Genomic DNA, 23575 nt, shown 5'->3' with positions numbered 1-23575 from the left:
ATAGTAGGGAAGATCTTGTGGTGGTCTGCACAAATAGTTGGAGGAGTTAGCAGCTAGAAATCAAGATTTCAACGGTTCTTCAAAGGTATGTCATAAAACCCATTAAATTCTGTTTGAGCATGCTTTTTTTTCTGTCAACATTAATAAATTAGAGTGCTTATCGATCCTCAATGCTTCCGCTTCATGCTGGTACCTTTCCAACATATATCTCCACATACATGCTTGAGTTACAACGATAACCAGAGATTTTAGTTTATTGGTTTGTGGTTAATGCAACTAAAATATCTCATATTTCATAGACTGTAGTGAATAAAATATCTCATATTATTACATCACAAAGAGTTTTTTCATACAGGTATTTACAAACTACAGGACCCTACGATATTTAGGATATTAACCCCAACACGAGGAAAATTGTTGCGGTTGGTTTTCCTGCAAGATAGTCTTTCCTTTGTCATTAGTTTTGGTAGCTGGAGCTTGACTTAACTTAGCAGTTTCTCAAGCTTACATCTAATCTCTTAAAGTAACGGTTTGATGATCTCGCTCCTCAACGAATTTTATCAAGAGATTTATCTTCCTTTCCATCACTGTCATTGCCAACTCAGTCATTACATCAACCATCATGATAGACACTACGTCAAGGTGTGATTCTTTCTTTGATTGGTCAAAAGCATAAGCAGAGTTGTCAAACAAGGGATTTTCTCTTATGATGATTCCATCTTTAGGAGATTCTGTCAACTATTCCCTAATTTTCTCTACGATGACAGGACCCTATTCTTGCTCCCGCATAATCTCCTTTGAACAACTGCAGGTGATAAGTCCTGTGTGGGTGTCGCTTGCAGTAGCAATTCTGAACGCAACTTTCTTTGATGCCATTGGTTTATTTGAATGTTAAGAAAGAGATAAGAGGTAGAGATGTCCCATCGGGTATGCCAATTTTTTCGCACAAGGTTTCTAGAGAAGCTTGTTTCGTTGAATTAGAACTTTGTATTTATATTAATTCAATATAATGAGTACAATCTCTAATACATAATCCTTTTATGCTCTCAAAATAAACCTTAATCTTTAAGCTGATTGATCTTCTTGGATGATCGACCTTTGGGCTTATTAATCTTCTTGGATGATCGACTTTTGGACTTGATGACGACCTTCTTGGATGATCGACCTTTGAGCTTGATGATCTTCTTGGAGGTTCAATGTTCACACGAGGCTTCAAGAGAAGCGTATTTCGTGGAGTTGAACTTTGATGATGTAGATTTGATGCAGTTGTGATTCAATCTCTAATGCTTGATCATTTGATTCTCTCTCAGTTGAATGTGCATGCTTGATGTATGGAAGCGGAGCGTGTGGATGTTCTTGAAGTTTGAGTCTTGGAAGAATGCTTGTATTTCCAAAAGACTTCAGTCTTCGAGTGTGGTTAACTTCAGGAGTTAGGGAGTCTTCTAATTGTTGTGAGAATTCTCTGTAGGCTCTTTGGAGTGCATAAATGAAGGGAACTCCTTTATTTATAGAGTTCTCAGATGGGTTTTATGGGCTTGGACTTTATTGGTCCATGGACCTGGTCCTTGAGCCCAATTAAATGGATTTGGGTTAATTTAACATTTGGGTCAAATTAAGCATATTCTCGGATTCAATTTGAATTTAGCCCGAATTTTAAGATTTGGACTAAAATAATTAATTTGATCCAATGGTCAAGATGAAAACACATAGACTTGAACCTTGTTCCTACATGACCCGATAAATTCAATTAGGCATGCACCATCTATTTTCATTATTTAACTCTTTGACAACATGAAAAAATTAAAACAAAAAAATTAAAAAAAAAAAAAACAAAAAAAAAACTATGCCCTTCCATCCCCTGGATAGATAGAGAGGGAGGGCAGAGCTTTTCAAAGTTTTCGACGTTCTGCTTCTATTATTTTTTTCTATTCAATTATATATTATTTTTTAGTATTCGTATATGGGGATGGGAAAACCCTGTGGAGGTACCTCTTTTCTTCTCTATGATTGGCAGATTATGTTTTCAATTTTAATTTGGGATACATGTGAATTTTTTATTAGTTACAAATTCAACTATTTATAATTTCGCTATAAATTTGAAAATGACGTGACAAATTGTAATTAGTCCAAAATTTCTCATTCAACACATAATATTAAAAGAAAAAGTGTAAAAGAGTGTAAAAGAGTGATAAAGAACAAATATAAGGAATTAACTTATATCATCGCATAATTAATTTAAATAAAGTAATTAATTGCAAAAGTAATTAATATAAACAATTAATTATATTTTGGGTGGTATTTATTGATTCGTTGCTTTTTTATTGTGTGCTTTTTTTATTACATTTTTCAGTTATGTTCAGAGAAAAAAATATTAAATTATATATATTTTTTAATACTTGCAATTAATCAAAGAAAAATTACATTTTATTTGGGAAGTTACATTTTTAATATCTAAATTATAAAATAATTATTAATGTTAATACTAATGAAGTTTTATTAATACATATTTGCAATTAATCAAAGAAAAATAATTTATTTTTTTTTTAAATTACACTTTTAATATCTAAACAAAAAAATAATTATTAATATTATTTTTTTTAAGAAGTACCAATGCTAATGTTAATGACATTTTTGTAGAGGTAAAAATTAAAGTTGGGTATATTGTACAACAAAGTTTTGAAAGTTTTTTGTTTTTTTAAAATATTAATTTTAATTATTTTTTATATATATTAATAGATAATAGGTTATAGATTATATATATAGATATACATTACAGGTATAGACCTAGATTATAAGTTATAGATATAGATATAGATTGTATATCTATTTAGTAATTTGATTTTATATTATAATTTATAACTTATAATTATCTTTAATTCATTGAAAAATGAAATGATAGAACTTATACTATTTTATTCTTCATACTCCATACAAATTATTGTCTATTATTTCATTTAGATATAAAATTATTTTCCCGAACATAAATTTTTTATTTTGTCGAAATATATTATAAACAAAATTAATACATTGATATAAAAGAATAAAATGATCCTAGCTATAATTTCATATTTATACACATAAATTTGCTCATAACAATTGGAAGTACATGTTAACGACCAAAAAGTATGTGATTAGAAATTACTAACTTTTACCGTACTAAAAATAATAATAATAGAAAACAAAAGCCTATTGTACTCATATAACAATTGGAAGTACATATTAGATTATTTGAGTGTCAACGATCTAGTTCCATCTTGTGTAGGACCTGTATCATTAACGATGCACTCATCTCCCCTTCACTGAGGTTGTCTTGTCTTGGAGTTTTCCCTCTGCATATCCAAACACCAACTTTCTCCTTTTACTTTTTGTCTGTCCCTACTTCTTTACTGTTATTTACATGGAAGAAATGTGTGATTTAAGTCTAGGGATGAGCTTGATTTTGCACTTCTTTTTTTTTTTTTGGGTACGGAATGAATCTATGGTGCTATGTTTGTGAAAACGGTAGCCTAAGATGTATAGAGATGATCTATTTATTTCACAGATTTTCTCATGAGACTTCCGACATTTAAATTCTAGGATATTATTATCCAAATAACCAGCAAATATATTTACAATTAATATTTTATGCTATCTTAGTTATTTAATATAATTTATTATGATGATGATTAATATTCTAATTAATTTATAATAATTTAATTATTTTTAATAATTAATTAAATATGTCTAATATAAAAGTATTTATTTATTTTAATTTTTATTGATTAAATAATATTAAACTTAAGTATTTATTTAGTTTTAGTTTTCATTTACATATTTATAAATTGAACACACATTTAACTTCCAAACATCAATTATCCTCATCTCCAAATACAGATATTAATTATCTCATACATTTAAATCTCATATATTTAATATTTATACCTATGAAACAATGTCTTATCATCCAAACGAACCTTCTATGAATCGTTTAAGCGTTATCTAAATTTGGATAGTTTTTGTTTTTAAAATCCATTAATTCCTTACATTTTGAAGAACTTTTAATCTTCCTGTTTAAGGTTTCGAGAGCTCAAAATTGGTTTATATGCTCAAGATTGTTTTGATCTTGAAAATTCTTAAGAAACTTATTACAGGGTGAACTGAGGTGATTGTTAGAAATATTACACTTAAGAGAGCTTGTTAATTTGCCTTCAAATGAGCTCAACAATGTTGCTCCTAAAATTTCAAAAAGATGGCCAACAATCTCCTAAATGAGCTTTCCGTTAGTTAGCTACAGACGAAATGGTAAACCAACCATTTTCCACTATTCGAACACAAATTAAATCTTCCTAAAATTGTGCATATAAGTTAGGTGAGATAAGAAGCTCACTGAAAAAACTTGAAACTCTAACTTACATTGTCTCAGTACTTCCTCTTTCTTTTCAAATTTGGCATGGCACTTAAAGCTCCTCCAAATGCCCTTCTTACAGAATGATCCTTAGGTTCCTCTTGCACATCCTCACCTACCTGAGAAGAGTTTGAATTATTTACAGGATTCGGGTTGCCTACATCGAGCACAGACTCTACACGTGCATCTGTATCTTCCACACCTACATGTTTCTCAGGAGAGACGGTTGATTGACCAGGATCATTTTCAAAACCATCTTTGGGGACTTCTAATACTGTCGCTTGGTTGGGATGTGCAACCGGGTCAATGCGTTCATCATCGTCATCTAAGCAAAACCCGCCTCCCATTGTGAGGTAGTCTTCACTGTTGTTAGCCTCCAAGGCTGGATCTTTGTTCTGGCACATTTCTTGCCGGCTCATTTCATCTTCTACTAGACAGAACCCACCTCCAGTTTTGAGATAGTCGTTCTGTGGAGATCTCTTAGGACTTCCAGAACCGGATTCCATATTTTCAGATTGGCTCATCACAGTTTCAGGATGAGCGTACTGACCTTGGATCACCCTGTCTTCTTCGGCTTTATCATTGGAGAATTCATCCCCAGTGTGATCTGATTGTTGATCTGCATTGTCAATTGTATAACTTGCAGATTTTCGGATCCGTGATGACTGTGTCAATAAACATTCTAGTCAGGGAAAATTAAGCCAATGTAGAAGGAGATGAGCAATTGTCTTGAAAGATACTGAAAACTATTGATGACAAGAAAAAGAGCAGGCCAGACAAATTTTATGTGCAATGTATAAATAATTCATCTGATTAGTAAATAATATGAGAAGCAAAGCAATGCCCATTGACCAGACAATTGGATGGTGAACAATGGCAGAATTGTAAATACTAACATAAGAAATAGCATCAAATAGAAGACAAAGAATCAGTAACATTCAAACTTACTCTTCTCTTTTCTTGAGGCTCCTGAAAGTTCTCCAAATCAAATTTCTGATTGTCGAATTCACTTTCATCATCACTGGAGCTGGTTTCAATCAGTTCAGTAATAGGAGCCTTTCCTTTCGATACTAACCGACCTCTCCCCCTCCCTTTCCCTCTACCTCTACCTCTACCTCTCTCAGAATGTGATCCCTCATTTCTACTTGGCTTTCCTTTCTCCTTCTTTGTTAGTTTTCGATCCTTACCAGGTTGAGCTTGCTCTCCATCTAGCTGCCTTTTTCTGGAAGGTTTTCGGTGTCTGTCATCTTCATTCGAACAAGCATCTTGTCTTTCTGATGAACATTTCTCAGACATGTTCTCCTTAGGCTCAACAGAAAGTTCTCTTTGATTATTTACAGAAACATCCCGCACAGCATCATCCATCAACACGGCAGACCTGCTCCCAGTAATACTTTTAACAGCTTTCTTTATTCTCTTACTGCGGATTTTAGCAAATCGTTCATTGAAAGTGTAAAATGCCTCCAACCGAAGTTGAGTCTACAAGAAAACAGTATATAGAAAGATGAGAGCATAGACAACATTTTCTTTGATCAGTTTATGGATTATGGCAAAAAACGGAGTAGGGACAAAAGCACACAAAATAAAACATCTCTTATTTGGTTGCTAAAGATGGTTTCCACATAAGAACCCACCCTTCCTCCACTTTCCTTTTGTTAATGGTTCAACATAAGCATTTGAAAACATAAAAGCCACAAGTGAAAATAATTAACCTCATGTTTGCTGTACTCTTTCAGGACTGGCAAAAGCAATTCATCTGCCTTGGAGTTTTCCCACCCAAACTTTTCCCAGCATAATCTGCAGCATACAAAGCGAGTTTAATTGTAAATATATATGATATACACGGGATACTCAATTTTCTTAAATATAATGTAGGTTCGGCTCACCAATGTAATGAAGTGAAAAAAAAAACATTGTATACTAAATATCTTTTTTTTTTTTTCAAAATACTTAATTCTATAATAGTATTTTCCAACCATCCACCATTAAAGTAATTTTAACACTTTATTTTCCAACTTCCATATTCCTTTCCCTCTACATCAATTTCCCTCATTGCTTCCTCCAACATACAATCACAGATTTTTTTTAAAAAAATAATGTTATTTTAATAAATAATGACAAAAATAGGTAGGGGTAAAAGTATCATACAATATAAAGCTCAACTCAGACAAGTCAATGAGCACATAAATTTAATGGGACTGTTTGTGGTTTTTTTTCAAGAGAACGAACAAGAAAAACTCTCCATTAGAATAAAGATGGCAGAAGAAACAACTATGCAGGCTTTACTGAAATATAACGACTAATAAGAAGAATATCCACCTACTCGAATAGGAAATTGACTGTGATGTGTGTGGTATATCACTTCAAATCATATGATAGGAAAAAGCAATGATGTTGATGACATAACTAGAAACATTTAAGAGGGAGACAGCCCTCGACAAAAAGATTGCTGAAATACTGCCAAAATTGAAAATATACAAACCATAGTAATTAAGTCAAAAGGAAATGATTTATCAAGATTAAAAGCATAATGTCTCACCTGCGAAGGACAAAATGGTCTGGCTTCCCCCAGGAGAAAGGTTCTGCTGACTTGTCCACTTGTGGGCAGATGTAAGCAGAAATGACTGCTTCACTAGGAAATTCAGAAGGTATGTGCCAGTTCTTGCTAACATTTCTCTAAATATGGCATCAAACAATGACAACTAGGTGAGAAAAACTTGGGGATAAAATAAACTTCCTTCTCCACCTGGTAAAGAAAATATTGTAAATCAGAAAGTACACATAAAGAGAGAAATGTCTCACATGCTTATCCATGAAACTCTGTTTAACAGCTATGTTTTCCTCCAGATCTTTAGAAATGTTTTCTTCAGATGCAGAACCACCGGTATTTGAGCAAGTCATGTCATTCTCACTTGCTTTTGACCCTCTTCTACGCGCAGTTAACCCCGTTTTTGCACCAAGCGTCCCTAAGATGCTTGGATCTGGTGATTCAATCCACTCTTTGAATTTATGGAGTCCATCTTCCTCCGGAAATGCATTCATAACCTCAACGGCATTAACAATGCCAATCCCACTGCATCATACAATTGAAAAATCTATCATGACACTGGAGTTCTGCATCCTTGCAAATGATAAAGACTTATCAATATGGCAGGCTCATTCATGTTTAAATTACCTAATGCCTTCTGTATAATCACTTCCAAGTAGTAGTGCCATGCGAATTAACTTGTCCTGGTTCAGACCAAGCTCATTTTCAACGTCCTGAAAGTCAAAATACAGTATGAGCAAATTGTTAGGCAACAAGCTATATGAAAATTACGGAATCAAGAATGATTCTTCTAATTGAATAGGAGAAAGCAAAGAAAAATAGGAAAGTTCCAAAGATGACAGTTCTTTTGGGGGAAAGGAAGGAACAAAGTGATAAGTTATAAGAATAGTATCAAGAGAATAAAATCTCATAAATCTCGAACTAAACCATAGAATATAGATTTAAAAACAAATCCTTGATGGAGAACCACAACTTTAACCCAAGAAAACCCCACCAAACAGCACCCCAAAGAATTGATAACAAAAGGAGTGTAATGAAATATATACACATATATATTATATATATAAAGGAACACCATGAAGAGCAATCGGAATGGAGGAATAAACTGATTGTATCACTCCCAGATTATAAATATAATAATGCAGGGACCTGTTTCCTTTTTCAAAAAAATATAATAATGCAGGGAAATCACATAATCACTGGTCAGTGTCAACGAGTAAGATAACCAAGTAAAATATTCCCGATTAACAATGTTCGGTGACCAAAACCAAGTTGATTTATGCCTATGCCACCCATAAACTAGTCAAGAATCAAAATAATGGTTAAAATAACACCATCGACAAAATTAATTAAATGTGGTTTAGCATGATAATAATAATCATAACAACAATAATAAACAGAGAACAGGCACGTTCTAGCAGATTCAGACCTTCATAAAATATGTCTCAACATATTTGCGGTCATCAAATATATTCTTGTAAACACTTCTTGCCCCAAACAGGAAGACGTCAGAGTCATCAGTCACCACTCCATCAACAAGATTTGCAAGTTCCATATAAGCACACTGAGCTTCCGCTTCCATAGGAGCAATAATATATGGTAAGCCAAACATTTGCAGTAATTCCTATAGAGAATCAGATAAAATGTTAATTGATCTCCATTCTCAAAGGAGGACTCAAATAGCACCACAAACAGTCTTTATATGTAATAAATTTCATTATCAAGTAAAATAAAGTTGAAGACCAGTGTTTTTAACACGCAAGACACACTCTTGGACGACAAGTCTCCTAATCGTCTAAAAGCTCTCTTATTCTTCATCTTTGTATTTCCCCTAACTCTTCTATTTCTCATGTTAATGGGGCTCTTTGTTGTTTTTGTTAAAGAATAATAATAATAAATAAATAAATAAAAACACTTTATTCAGAATAATTGTCATTGTTAATAGGCGTTTGCCTCTATTTGTGGCGATGGCGCAAAAGGGCGAAATATGGCACACCAAGGCGAGCGCCCCGTTGAAGGTACTCATCTTGGATACCTTCGGGGCACTAAGGCCTCACCTCGCCTCTCCCCTCCCCATAGGCGAGCGCACCTCAACAACACTTAGTTGAGACAGTAATAGTTAGAGAAAAAGTTAGAAACCAAACCGCAAAGTCAGGCATGACGATAAACTTCCCTTCAATGACAAAGAGTTAATGGGTTAAATCTTCTAGGAGAGCTACCCTGGGATTCTCAAGTCGCAAAGGGGCATTTGGGTGCAGACTCAAAATCTTGGGCCTGGGTCTAAGTGGAAGGTTTAAGAAGTTTGCGCCAAAAAAACTGTGTTTGGGGTGCATGTATAGGAAACCTATGTTTAGGAAAACTGTGAGTGGGGAGCTAGTTGCTGTTTAAGCCAATTGATTTTTCCAATTAAATTGTTCAAGCCTGTTGGGTTTTCCAATTAAACTCAAGTTTGGCAACTCCTCCAAATGTGGGTTAGGCTTGGGAAGCCAATCCCACCCGAAGTGTTTGTTACACCCTAAACACCTATAAGCTTTTTCATCACTAAAAATTGACCAAATTATAGGTCAAATTGCTCAAGCCTTCTCCCTAACATCCCAAATAAATAATAATTGTAACATCTAGCACTAGACTTTGTTGCAAATACATTAACAAGCTAAATATTTATAAAATAATAAAAGATAATAAAAAAGATTTTTTTTCCCACTGTTATGATGAAAGACAAACCAAACAGACCTGACATTCTGCAAACATTTCACTGTTGACAGATTCAGCATTACGCTCAAGTCTTTTCTGCTCGTCTCCAAGATTCAGACGTTCTTGCTCCAGAACTGAAAATCTATTTTTCAACTCATCATCTGTAACCTCAATCTCTGCATTGCTTGTTTCTTCAACAGAAAGTATTTTTGCATCCTTGATGTCCAGCGAAAGATCATTACTATGCTCGTCAACAGGAAGATTCTGCTTGAAATTGTTTTCACAGGCAAAAGGTTTTCGGGAGGAACCATTGCCAGGAGGGTAAATACCTTCCATCTCAACCATACGACAAGGAGGATCAATCACAGTATTATTTATCCTATCCCCAACCTGAACTGCACCAAATGTGTCTCTAGATAAGGGCTCAAGAGTATCATTGTTTTCATTTGACTCTTTAGGAGAAAATTTAGCAACATTATAAGAAGCATCCAACTGTTCGGCAATTGTGTGGGTTTTGGTATCCAACGACATAACAGGTTCTGAGCATTGCTTTTCTTGAGATGAACTCTCTGTCATTCCCTGATATACAGTTCCGAGTAAGGATACTGCACTTCACATAAAAAAATAATAAAAACGAAAAGGGGATTACAAACTAGAGAGGAGAATACCTCTGTCCTGGTAGAATCATTGAAATTCAAACAATTCATTCCATCAGCACTATCTAGCTTATCAAGTCCAATCATACTCTCATTTTGGACACTCGTACATTGTTCAGCCCTTTTTCCAACAATCACTGGTTGTGGTTGCTGAAGTTCAGAAGATACAGTGCCAGATTTTGTATATCCTCTGTCCTCCAAACTTCTTCTTATTGCCTCCTGCAAGTCAGCCTCTTCCTCCAAAAAACCTTTAGAAACTGACTGTGCCAAATCAGCTTCAAAAGGAACTGGGTTTACATGATCACACGCTCCATCCTCCCAATCTACATCACTCTCGTCACTAACGGTTCCTTCCTTGAACGAGTGATCATCCACTTCAACATTTTTTGGACTATAAGTTTTTCCTTCAACTGCGTCCTCCCAACCAGAATCTGTAGTACCATCAAGAGATAGTTTTTGGGTAGAGATGTCAAAAGAAGCCATTCCAATAGGATTTTCTGCGGCTAAATTAGTAAATAGATCATCATCACCATCAAAAGACTTCCCACCCTCATCTTCCAGTAATATTTCTATAGCAGTTTCTTCATTCAGCATGGGCTCTCCACCTCTCTCATTCAACTTATTAATAGATCCACCAACACCTTCATCTGAAGTATCTAGAACTTGGCTTTGAAAAGAAAAGTTTTCTGGATTACAAATTTCAATATTTTGTATGGGTTCAGGATTAGCAGCCTTATTTGCACTGGTATTCTTCTCAATCTCTTTCATCAAATCCAAATTCCTTTCTAAATCACGAGTCATGTGCATCCCCATTGCCTTCACCCTGCTAACTCGAACACGTCCCCTCTCATCCAAAAATGTCTCAATGTTGTCCTCAAAACCCCCCGACTTATCAGGGGTTGATTGAGCCAGAGGATTGGATGTACTGGGAATTTCTGTATTTTTCAGAGAACTTAAAGGTTGCTGAACTGTTGGTGCCTGTAGGTCTTTGTCTCCATTCTTCTCAACTATAGTAGACGCAAGTACCCTGAGAAGATCAAACATCTTATGAATCTACAATATTTTATAAATCCCAAACAAGCAACGTTCACTAGAAAAAGAACAACTTAAATTACAACTTCAATAACTGTCCAGACTATTTTGTCATGCATATCAATATTTTAAAATACAGGACTTGAGCAGAGTTTGAGCAACTCACTGTTTATCACCCGTGAAAGATGATGAAAAAATAAATTCCCTGTTTGCTTCCGAGGCAATTCTTGATGTTTGTACACCACCAACCCCTCTCCCAGCAGCAGCCTTCTGCACTTGATCAATATCTCGTCGAAAAGCAACAGTTTTAAGATAAGCCTGTATCTGTAGCTCAGAAAACTTTGCAGGGTCCTATGATAAAATGAAATCAACTAATAAGATGGTATTGGCAGTCATTAGAGGTGCAGCAGAAGTACACACTATAACAAAAAATTGAAACTTCAAGGGTGCTTTTCCAGAGGTATGAAACTATGCTATATCTCATCAATAATTAAGGAAGTCATGAAGACAGTAAATCTACCAAGGAGAACAATGATTTATGGTATGAGCGATGTCTTATTGAAGTGCGGTTCTTATATGGGTGTGTAAGTGTGTGTGTATATAGGTATAGTGGAAGTTAAGTCTTGAAGTTTAAGTTCTAAACTATATTACAGATGCATATTGGATAATTACAGAACCAACCTTCTTGACCCTTTGATATTTCTGTCTGTTTTCTGCCATTAGTCTCTCTCTCATCTGCACCAAAAATCTATTTGCATTAACATGTGCCAGCATGAAGTTACAGGGCTAGCCAACCATGATGGTACATATATTTATACTTACCTGAACAAGAAGATCAAGTTGAACTGAAGGTGGCAAAGCAGCCAACACAGAAGGATCAACCACCCCGTGCATTTCAGGCTTTCAAAGTAAACACAAACAATATAATGGTCACAACAAGCTGAGAATTCCTTGCTTTTCAGTAAGCCTATGATTCATATCCTCAAAAGGATTTATTATAATTTTATTTAATTGGTTCTTTTATTCTGCAAAAAGAAATGTGCAAGAACCAAAAATATATTATAAACATCCAGATTTCCACAGGTAAAGGTCACCGTAGCACCTCATACCTACAGACTTATGACCTGATATTCAATGATATTAACACCATTCAAGTTTACTTCCTAAGGCTTTTAAATAAGCTGATATGAGAAGAGAATTTGAGAAAGCCACCATGTAAAGAACAATTTGTTGACTAAAAATCATACAAATAACAGAAATCTGTCAGGCATACCAAAATCATCTCTTCATCTTCATCATCTGTATCTTCCCCATCCAGATTTGTAACAGCAGATACTGATGCATTTTCATTCAAACTTCTTGCTTCTTCAGCTGCAATGGATGCCGCCAACCTAGAATGATCACAACAGAAAGCATTGATTAACATATGACATTAAAAATAGAGTCATAACCCAAGTGTACGTGCACCCTACATCTCATCTAAATTTTGCTGATGGACACTTCTTGAGGCCACTTCCATCCTTTCTGAATCACTCCCCACTATGTAAGTTTCATCTGACAAAATCTCCTTGCCCTTTGATTCATTGTTGTACTTCTGGTTCTGGATCCAACATCCTGTTTGTCAGGTCTCTCATCTTTCATCTTCCAATTTGCTGAAATAAAATACTAGACCCTGTCTTTAAGCTAATGTGATATGCACAGGCAAAAAACTTACCAGAATTGACCCTTCACCACCACCTTCTTTAGCAAGAGTAGCACCAGAAAAAGAGGAAGCGCTGCTCAAGAAAAGTCCATTCTCCTCGGCCATAATTGATGCTGCCAACCTAAATGATCAAAAACAGAACCTGTAAAACCATATTCTTCAAACTTTTTCATATTTGGAGTTGCATATATGAGACATATCTCACATTTCATCTAGATTTTCAAGACTGCCCCTATTTGGGATGCCTTCACAGCTTTCGGAAGTAGAAGTACCATTGAAATTTTTGTCACGGCTTGGCAAGGTACTCTTTTTTGATAGCTTTTGCTTCCTCTGCTGTTTCTGATTCTGTATATCCTCAGCAAGTTCTTTTAACCTCATTACCTTGATCTATTAAACAAGAGGTAAAAAAAAAAAAAAAGTTCAAGATTTAGCTCCCAACTGCAAAGTTGAAATTTAGAAATATAATTACATATAAAAAGAACTTGACCTAGCAACAAACTATTTATTAATATTATTATTATTATCTAAAAAAAGAAAAGAAAGAAAAATAACTACAACAACACCAATATTTAGTTGGAAATGGAAGAATGCTTTCAAAATATTAGATAAACTGCACATCTTTGTTGGATGAAGATCTCAGTTTCCAACTGAACAGCACCTATCTGGAAGCAGGTAGTGATTTGTTTCTACAGTATTACTGAAAGGATGAAACTGCACACCTCCAACAACATAAAAAAATGTGAATGAAAATCTATTTAATTTGAAGGAAAAGACTCGTGATTCCTAAAAAGTGGACTGCAAAATGATGAAAATGCGCTTGAGATATTTCTGTCAAATCAAACCTAACTCATTGAAAAACAGACACTTCTAGATTCTACTAGACAAAACTTCAAAACACAAGCTAAAGAATTTATTTCTCTAGACGAAAATAATAGACAAATTCCCAGCACATAGTTCCAAAAAACACGGAATTCGAAGAAAACCAGAAACCAAACTCACATGATTCAGAAGCAATTTCTCGGCGGTCTTACGAACTTTAGCCTGGGCGTTCTCACGCTGCCTACGGCGAGCAATAAGAGTCCGGCGCTTGAGAGCCGGGGTTGCACCATCGAAGACAAAGACAGGCTTGGTCCGCAAGAACAAAAGTTTACAAATCCGTCGGAAAAAACCGAGTAAATGGGCGTTTCGGACCATTTCTCCCCTATCATCGCGCATAGCCTTTATGAATTGTACCATCCAAATGCTCGCATCTTCAATAGAAAGACATACCCAAAGAGAAAACCTCATCGACATGAAATTTTTTAAATAATTTAAAGATGTACGTAGAGAGAGATTTGTACCGATGGCGAGCTTTTTCCCGGCAAGGGTTTCGACGGAGACACGGCGGCCGACGGGGGCCAAAAGCTCCCAAAGACCGTGAACTCCCATTCTTGTTGGTCTCTCGACCTCGAGGCTTCAGTTTTCAGTTCGCCGTTGCCGCCAATCGCCGGGTAATCTTCCGTATTTATACCCGACGCTAATTTCCCAATCTGACCGTTGAATTTTGCCTATTAAGACGACGTCGTTCTCTCTCTCTCTCTCTCGGTTTAGGCAACGTTTTTTGGTTTCAATATCATTTTCGTTCCCTATAATTTATTTGCAATTTAATATAACTTTTTTAAAATAACCATGGGAAAAGGGAGATTCAACCTTCATTTCAAATACACCACAAGTCAGCACGTATGACAATTATCGCTGAGTTAGGTCCAGTCTGATATCAGTATATTAATTTTAGTATATGTAGAGATTGAGTTCTAATATTTTAAATTTTTTATTATGTAGATCGATAAACTAATTACAAGTAAAAAAATGTTTATAATCTACACCAATTGAATTATTATTTTGATTAGATTTTTTTTTCTTTTGTAGAAATGATCAATTTGTTACAAATTTTAAAGTATGTGGACTAGGTTGTTATGAGCCAAAGTTTGAGAAATAAATAGTTACAATTTTAAACATACAACAATCAAATTGTTACAAACTAACATTCAAATGTATCTTAGACGTCAGCATGATGATGAAATCATCTATGACCTCAATAAGAATGGAGTTTTTAATGTTAAAGGGTACTTTCATATTTAAGTTATCTAAATTGAATTCCACTAGCTTTTCCACAGGGAATGACTCTAGATGGTCGTGACGATCCTTATAGAAGGCCAATGTCCACCTATGACTAATATCTACTGTTGGAAAGCTATTCTTGATACCTTTTCGGCTAAAGCGAATCTTGTTAAGAAAGCATTCAAACTTATCTCATATATGACTTTTGCATAGTCATGTGGAGTATGCTGATCACCTTCTATGGCATTGTTATGTAACTAAAAAGATTTAGCATCGGTTCATTTCTATTAATATTCATTCCTATTGTGATGCCAAGTCATCATGGAGTTATCAAGATTGCTTGCATTGGCTATAAACATGTTTCCTCCCAAGAAGTGGATAAAGTCATGATAATTGTTCGACAAATTTAGGAGGTAAGGAATAAGATGTTATTCCACTTCATATTGGAGCAACAATCTTTCATACTCTCTACTCCTTATTTTGAGTGGTATTTTTTTGGTTTTAATGTAGGTAAGGGATCGATCATCCCAATTTTAGAAAGAAGGGTCATCATATATATCTTACCAAAGACAACTTAACTCAACGATCAATAGAGTTTAACGTATCTTATCTTTAAAAATAAATGAATGGCATCTTAAGTTGTTAATGTTTAAATTTAAATTAGCACTATTATTCTTTTTCCTTAGATCGTTGAATAGATGGATAATGTTACTTTTAGTCAAAAGTAAATAAACTTGAAAATGTTCCATAAATTATTAATAAGAATAAATACAATAAAGGATCAAAACAATAGTTAAATATACCGATTCGAGTAAATTAAACATAAAATTCTATATCTGTTGTGAATTTGAGAAGTACAACGGCACACAACAAGAATACAGATATGGAGAAAATATAATATAAATAATATATAATAAATTAAATATAATATAATATATAAATAAATAAAATAAATAAATTATGAAAGTAAATAAAATAAAAGAATATATTTCTCCACTTTCTCCAATTTTTTTGGATTAATCACCCATATATGTATCTTTAAAAATTCATCAAATACCAATATTTATAGGCAGGCAAATAGAAGGTGGATTACATAGACAATAATAGTGTGTAATCTTCAAACACATGGACAACACATGAGGTAATGGATAAGTGACACATGGCCAATAAACACTAATAATGGGTATCTACATTACATCCAATGTAACATATTTATAATACTCCCCCTTAGATGTCCATTATATATGAAATATGTCTCGTTAAAACCTTACTAGGAAAGAACCCACTGGGAAAAAAATCCTAGTGAAAGAAAAATAGTACATATTTCATATAATCTGATACTCTTGAAAAGTAAATTTATTCCCCTTTATAGAAACATCGTTTGAGATCTCTAAGTCGCCCGATTGCAATGTTGTACATCAATTTTTCAAAGGTTGCGGTGGGTAATATCTTTATAAATAAGTCTGGCAGGTTATCTTTCGAACAAATTTGTTGTATAATAATATCGACATTTTCTTCAAGATCATGAGTGTAGAAAAGTTTCGGTGAAATATTTTTTATTTTATCTCCTTTTTATATCCTTATTTGAATTGGGATATGCATGTTGTGTTGTCTTCGTATAATATCGTTGGAAGATTTTTATTAGAAGACAAACTACATGTTCCATAAATGTGTTGAGTCATTGATTTTAACCATACACATTCTTGACTAACCTCATGAATTGCAAGAATTTCAGTATGAGGCTATTATAGTCTGTTTCACCAATCGTCATAATATAACAATTCCTCCACATGTGAACAGGTAACTTGTTTAAGATTTAGCTTTGTGTGGATCAGATAAATATCCAGAATCTGCATAACTAACTTGATCAAAATTTGATTTGTTTGAATAAAACAAATGCATGCCAATCATTCTTTAGAGATAACGGAGTATATGCTTAATTTCGTTTCAATAACTTTTTGTTGGAGAAAAACTATATCTTTTGGGATTGGTGTTTTAAATCTCTTGTATTTTCATAGTTTGTAAACATTTTATAAACAAGTTGTTATTAATAAAATAATTGTTAGTTTATGAGCATACACTCAATCCAATAAACTAAAGATCCTAGCTTATTTTATGTAATTTAAACAAGAATATAGAGACATACAGGTGGATCTTGTTTAAATAATAACCTAAACAATCTGTAGGAGATGGATAAGGTTAGGTACCTTATCCTTGTGACACTATGGATGCAACCCACTTTGTAGATGGTACAAGTGATGTAAAGTGCTACAAAGGATCTGGTCCTGATCATTTATGTGGAGACATGTGAGCAGGGGTATCCTATACAAAGAGTTTGTATAAGACCAGGCCATGAAATAGTTAGTCTCATTATATAACAACGTTAATAGTATGGATCTACATTTCACCAAGATGACTATAGGTGACATGACATGAATCTTGAGTGTGTTGTGAACTCCTGCTCATAAAGGTAGTCCTTTGATTGTATGGGTGAGGGTGGCCAGATTGCCAACTCAATAAGGCTACCATTTTGGGGATTCGTCTAATTGAGGAGCTGGGAACACAACTACACAAGACGGAATTCACTCCTTCCTTGATGTCAGGGTAAGTAGATAAATTGCTCCCTTAAAGGCTGATTTCGGGACTTGAACAATGTGGCCACACCCTCTATTGGCCCGATAAGACTTGGTCATAGTTGAACTATGACTTATTGTTCATTAGAGGAGTTAATACTTAAGGAGTTAGATGTAACTATAGGGGCAAAATGGTAATTTTGACCCAGATGTAATTCGAGCAATTTGTGAAGGGTCATCACACTGTTGATTGGTTACATCCAATGGACACAAAAATATATCTGTAGTGCGAAAAGTACAGCTGTCGATGTTTAGTGGGAGTGACCAACAGTTAATGAAAGTTGGGTAATTTAATTAAAGAGTTTAGTTAATTATCCAAGTACCATTGGAGCTTCAATTTATAGGTCCATAAGGTCTCCTCTGTAGCTGAACAGAGATTTAATTGAGAATTAATTTTGGATTAATTTGAACTGTTCAAATTAATTGGGGGGATTAATTATATATGTGATATAATTATATAATGTGTTTGATATATTATAATATAAAGTATTTTGAGAGGAATTTTGAATATGATTCAAATACTAATTATATAAATGAATTCATATAATTAAATTTAATGTAAATATGATTTATGTGTAAATATATAAATAGTTGAGATGAATTAAATATTTGAATATGATTCGAATATTATTTTTATGGATGAGATTAATTGAATTTAATATAAATATGATTTATATTCAATGTCATGTAATGTTGAGAGAAATACAAACTATAGGTTATATTGTATTTGATACAACAATAAAAACTATAGGTTATATGTTATATTTGATATAACATATATATAATAAGTTAGTTATTATATTTATATATATATATATATATACATTATTTAATTTAATTTTTGAATTAAATTAAATGAGGGAGTTATCAAAATAACTCTCTTCCTATTTTTTCTCTCCATCAACCGATGGGTTTGAGGGTTACATGTGGGTGGATCTCACAATCTGTCCTCTTCCAAGAAAATTAAAGAGAAGAGTTCTTTGTATGAGGTATTCATCTTTTTCCCTCATCCTCTTCTTCCCTCTTCCAAATCAAAAGCAAAGCCCACCACTCCTGCGTTTTCTCAATCCTAAGGAGAATACAAAAGATTCGTTTTATGGTGGTGTCTTCCAATTGGAGATTGAAGAGGTTTAAGATGGTGACCAAGAGGAGACGTTGAAGAAGTGTGGCTACAAGGGTATGAATTTCTTCTCCTCATTTCCTTATTTAAAAGCTTAAGGATTATTTATGCATATCCTTCTGCTATTTGTTATGTAATTTTTGCAATTCTGTGAAATAAGCAAAATAGAAATGATCCCTGATTTTCGCTGCACAAAACCATCATTGATTTCCTTCAATTGTTCTCAGAGTGATCGGTTTCAATCCCATTTTTTTAATTTTTGAAATTTCATTACAGATCCATGGTGGGTATCATTCTGTATTCATGTGATGAATGTTCTGTTTATGAATGGTTTGCTAATATGGATGTTTCAGGATTAGATTTTCTTAAATTTACTGCTTGTGTAAGGGCCCTTTGTTTTTAGACATAAATTGTTATAAAGTCTGTACTTATGATGTCTTGAGTCGATCGTGTTATTCTCGACGAATTTTTGGCGAAACGAGGCTCAAATCGAATCTTGATTCAAAGAAGATCGAATTTGTACAGTAGTATCATGATGGTGTGCCCTAGCGTCGCGACGCTGCAAGTGGCGAATAGAGTTTTTTATCCATAAGGTCTCGACGCTAGGGCACGACATCGCGACGCTCCGAGACGAAGAAGAAAAGCCAGGCGTGGTTCGGTTCAGTTTGAAGTTGTTTCTTCTCTGGTTCGCTTGGTTCGAGTGGTTCGAGGACGCTTCAGCTGCTGGATGGTCCGGTTCAAGCTGTTTCAAGGCCTAGTTCACTTGTTTCGAACCGATTGAATTATTTATTATTGTAATAGGTAGTTTTTGATTAATTAAATTAATATAAACATTATATTAATTTACTTAATGCTTTTAGAAGTCCAATCCCGATCCATAATTGCTATTTAAATTATGCATATGACGTATGATTTAATTTTGTAATATATGTCATAATGTATGTCATATAGTAAAATCCCACCATAAGTTATGCATTATTCATGCATCATTCATATTATCAATGTTAATTAATATATGTTGCATGATTTATTTTTATAGCATACACATGCATCATATAATATAAGTGTTATACTATATATTTGCATGGGTAAATAACATAGTCATGCATAATTTATATTACAATAGTTATAAAATATAGTTTGGATGTACGTGCACAATGTATGTTATTTATTTCATTACTTTAATATATAAGTGTTATATATGTTAGTAATGAAATAGAAATTGCATGATGCATGACATTACTTTAGATAATTTTATAAACGTTATAATATAAAGTATGTCATTCGATGTTGTATGGTTTTAATTTGTTTCAACAATTTTTTATAATCGTTATAACAAAATGAGATTAGAAATTAAAATCAATAATTCAGAATTGCATACAAACTTAGGTAAAAAAAAAAATTAAGATAGTTTTAAAATTTGATGCACATAGACCTAAGGTCATAGATTTATGATAAGATTAGAAATTAGATTAATCTTTTTAATCAGTTTAATAGGATTAAATTCATTTTAACAAAAGATTAAATTTGTAGCAAACATATCTATAAGGGACCTTTTGTCTAAAGCTAGCTCTGTCTATGCTGGGATATGTAAGTTGACAGAAACGGAATACCCCTACCTGGGATCTGACCTAGAAAGGTGATTATTGATAAAGGTGTGTTAAAGTGTTTAATAAACATTAATCAAAATTGTTTAACTATCTAAAGTAAGCGTTATTTTTGGGCGAACTTAAACAATAACTTAGTAAAAATAATTAGCCGTATTTTTCCTAAGTATAATAAACCTTAGGTTATTAAAATACTCAGTGGGAGGAAAAAGATGTATATCATACATCAAATTTTTCCACTCATGTTTCTCGCTTAAAATTCATACTGTGAGACTCGTGCTTGGCCTTGAGACGCCCTGGGAGTGTCCCCCTTCAGATGGTGTTTGCATGGGTCAATATCAAGGTGAATGGAGAGAGTATTTATTGTAAGTGGGAGAGGGATGTGTGTCAACATGTCCTATGATCTCCTTCATTGGTTTGCACCATGGGATCTTCTTGCATGGCCTCGAGGCACCGTGGGAGCGTCCCCTTTCGGATGGTTTGTGCAGTAGGTCAATATCAAAGCGAACTCCAAAAATGGATAGGATCCCTTTAGTTTTTATCCCAATCAACTTTCCCTTTCGATTGGCTCATTGGGGTGGAACTCAAGGGTCTAAAATGAAGGGTCACTTACAGAAAATTATTAAGCAAGTTAATGATTTCTTGACCAAATGAATAATGACTGACTGTTATAGGAATAAGAGTTATTTTGGTATAATGATTGATTGAGAGTGTCTTAATTCAGTAAAGGGAAAACTGATTACCCTTTGGTGCCTTTTGTCCTAAATCACTGAAGCATCATTGCAAAATTAGATGTTATATGGGGTTCATTTAGATTTTCTAAACTTGATTGGATGTTTTAGGGTTATGCTAAAATCTAATGTAGAACAATTTGTTTATTTTCAACAAAAATGTCAAACAGTAGTTTTCCGTTAGTTTCCTTCTCTAGTTTGACCAATTTTACTTATACGACGTGGAAAGAATCACTTAAAACTTATTTCATGGTAAACAACCTCGACATTGTCATGACTGGGGATTGCCTTCAACTTCCAACCCTTGATGCAACACAAAATGTCTGTGATGCATACAAAATGTGGACAAAGGCTAATTCTATGGCTCGAGTTCACATTTTGGCAAGCATACCTGATGCATTAGCCAAAAGTTTTGAAAGCATGGTCACTACACGTGAGATCATGCAATCAATATAAGAAGTGTTTGAGCAAAAGTTCTTACTATTAAATCAAAATGAAGTTGATGACAATGGAACCAGTAATGCCAACTCTATAGATAAAGTCCAGTCCATATTGAGTGTCAAGGGACAAATAGAGAAAGAAATTGTTATTAACTCTAATAAAGTTAATCGATGAGGACTATCCTCTGAGATGAAACTTGGAGTTTATGATTTGGGTTGTAGTGCTAGTCCCATTACTCTCCAGAAAAGGAAGAACTTTGAAGAAAATAAATTTGATTTATTTGTCTTGGAGATGTGCTTAGTAGAGAATGATGATTCTGTCTGTATAGTTGATTCAGGAGCTATTGATCACATATGTACTTCCTACCAAGGATTTTATTCCTAGAAACAATTAGTAGTTGGAGAGATTACTCTCAGAATTGGTACTGGTGAGGCCGCTTCAGTTGTTGCTGTAGACAGCCTCAAGTTATTTTTAGACAAGAAATGATATATGTTATTAGATGACGTATATATAGTTCATCATATCAAGAAGAACTTAATTTCTATTTACTATCTAATTGAACAAAAGTGTTCTTTATCCTTCTCTGAGAATAAAGTTTTTATTTTCAAGAATGGTATGGAACTTTGGTTCAATGAAAAATAACTTATATGTACTAAGGTCGTTAGTTACAAAAGCCGTGCTAAATACTGAATGTTCAAAACGGCAACAACTGTAAAAAGACCAAGGGTTCCACCTAAAGAAAATGTCCATCTTTGGCATCTAAGGTTAGGTCACATCAATCTCAATAGGATTGAGAGATTGGTAAAAAGTAGACTTTTAAATGGTTTAGAAGAAAATTTTTTACCCATATGTGAGTCATGCCTTGAAGGCAAAATGACAAAACGACCTTTTATTGGAAAAGGTTATAGAGCCAAAAAAACCTTGGAGTTTATACATTTAGACCTCTGTGGTCCGATGAATGTAAGAGCATAAAGAGGGTATGAATATTTCATCTCTATCATAGATGATTATTCTAGATTTGGGTATCTATACCTAATGCAACATAAGATGAAGCTCTTGAAAAGTTCAAGGAACACAAGACTGAGGTTGAAAACTTGTTAGGTAAAAAGATAAAAACACTACAATCTAATCGTGGTGGAGAGTATATAGACTTAAGATTCCAAAACTATATGATAGAACATGGAATTACATCTCAACTCTCAACCCTTGGTACATCTCAACAGAATGATATATCGGAAAGGAGAAACAGAACCCTATTGGACATGGTTCGGTCGATGATGAGCTATGCTCAACTTCCTGACTCGTTTTGGGGATATGCAATAGAGACTGCAGTTTATATTTTGAATAACGTCCCTAAAGAGAGTGTTTTTGAAACACCTTTTGAGTTATGGAGAGGTTGTAAAGGTAGTTTATGCCACATCAGAATTTGAGGATGTCCAGCTCATGTGCTAATGGAAAACCCCAAAAAGTTAGAACCTTGTTCAAAAGTATGCGTATTTGTAGCCTACCCCAAGGAAACGAAAGGTGATACTTCTTTGATCCAAGTGAGAATAAAGTGTTTATGTCAAAAAATGCTACCTTCTTGGAAGAAAACCACATGAGGGATCATAAGCCACGAAGTAAAATTGTTTTAAGTGAATTTTCTAATGAATCTACTGAGACTTCAACGAGGGTTGTTGAAGAGATTGATACATCAACAAGAGTTGTTGATATATGTTCATCTAGTCATACACATCCATCTCAAGAGTTGAGATTGCCTTGATGTAGTGAGAAGGGTATGAACCCATCTGTATGTTACATGGGTTTAATCCAAGATCGAGATATTTGTTTCATTCTATAAATGGACCGATTAAGCTTGCAAACCTTTTGCTTTTTATCTTGTTCAATGAATCCTTTTGGTTATTTCATGTAGATGGTTTCTTCAAGA

The 23575-nt window shown here is 34.0% G+C and overlaps 1 protein-coding gene across 3 annotated transcripts; it reads right to left on the bottom strand.

Annotated features, from left to right (window-relative positions):
• Positions 1 to 4091: 4091 nt before the first annotated feature.
• On the bottom strand, positions 4092 to 14570 carry LOC120090381 (DNA repair protein UVH3). 3 transcript variants are annotated; one of them, XM_039048004.1, is made up of 18 exons: positions 14357 to 14566; positions 14016 to 14266; positions 13222 to 13403; positions 13029 to 13137; positions 12787 to 12914; positions 12588 to 12705; positions 12137 to 12214; positions 11996 to 12049; positions 11481 to 11665; positions 10295 to 11309; positions 9666 to 10205; positions 8362 to 8556; positions 7560 to 7645; positions 7187 to 7457; positions 6924 to 7060; positions 6097 to 6181; positions 5333 to 5863; positions 4092 to 5049 (listed from the first exon to the last, which is right to left on the bottom strand). In XM_039048004.1, the coding sequence occupies exons 1-18, from the start codon at positions 14442 to 14444 to the stop codon at positions 4399 to 4401; spliced, it is 4704 nt and encodes a 1567-aa protein (XP_038903932.1). In that variant the 5' UTR covers positions 14445 to 14566; the 3' UTR covers positions 4092 to 4398. The 3 variants fall into 3 exon arrangements, with proteins under 3 accessions (XP_038903932.1, XP_038903931.1, XP_038903933.1); XM_039048003.1 differs by having other exon boundaries at positions 14016 to 14570; XM_039048005.1 differs by lacking the exons at positions 13222 to 13403; positions 14016 to 14266; positions 14357 to 14566 and having other exon boundaries at positions 12787 to 12928.
• Positions 14571 to 23575: the final 9005 nt, after the last annotated feature.

The sequence above is a fragment of the Benincasa hispida genome, chromosome 11, assembly GCF_009727055.1.
Source record: "Benincasa hispida cultivar B227 chromosome 11, ASM972705v1, whole genome shotgun sequence".
Lineage (NCBI taxonomy): Eukaryota > Viridiplantae > Streptophyta > Magnoliopsida > Cucurbitales > Cucurbitaceae > Benincasa > Benincasa hispida.
The sequence above is the reverse complement of the archived record's forward strand: the minus strand, read 5'-3'. Positions and strand labels throughout refer to the sequence as shown.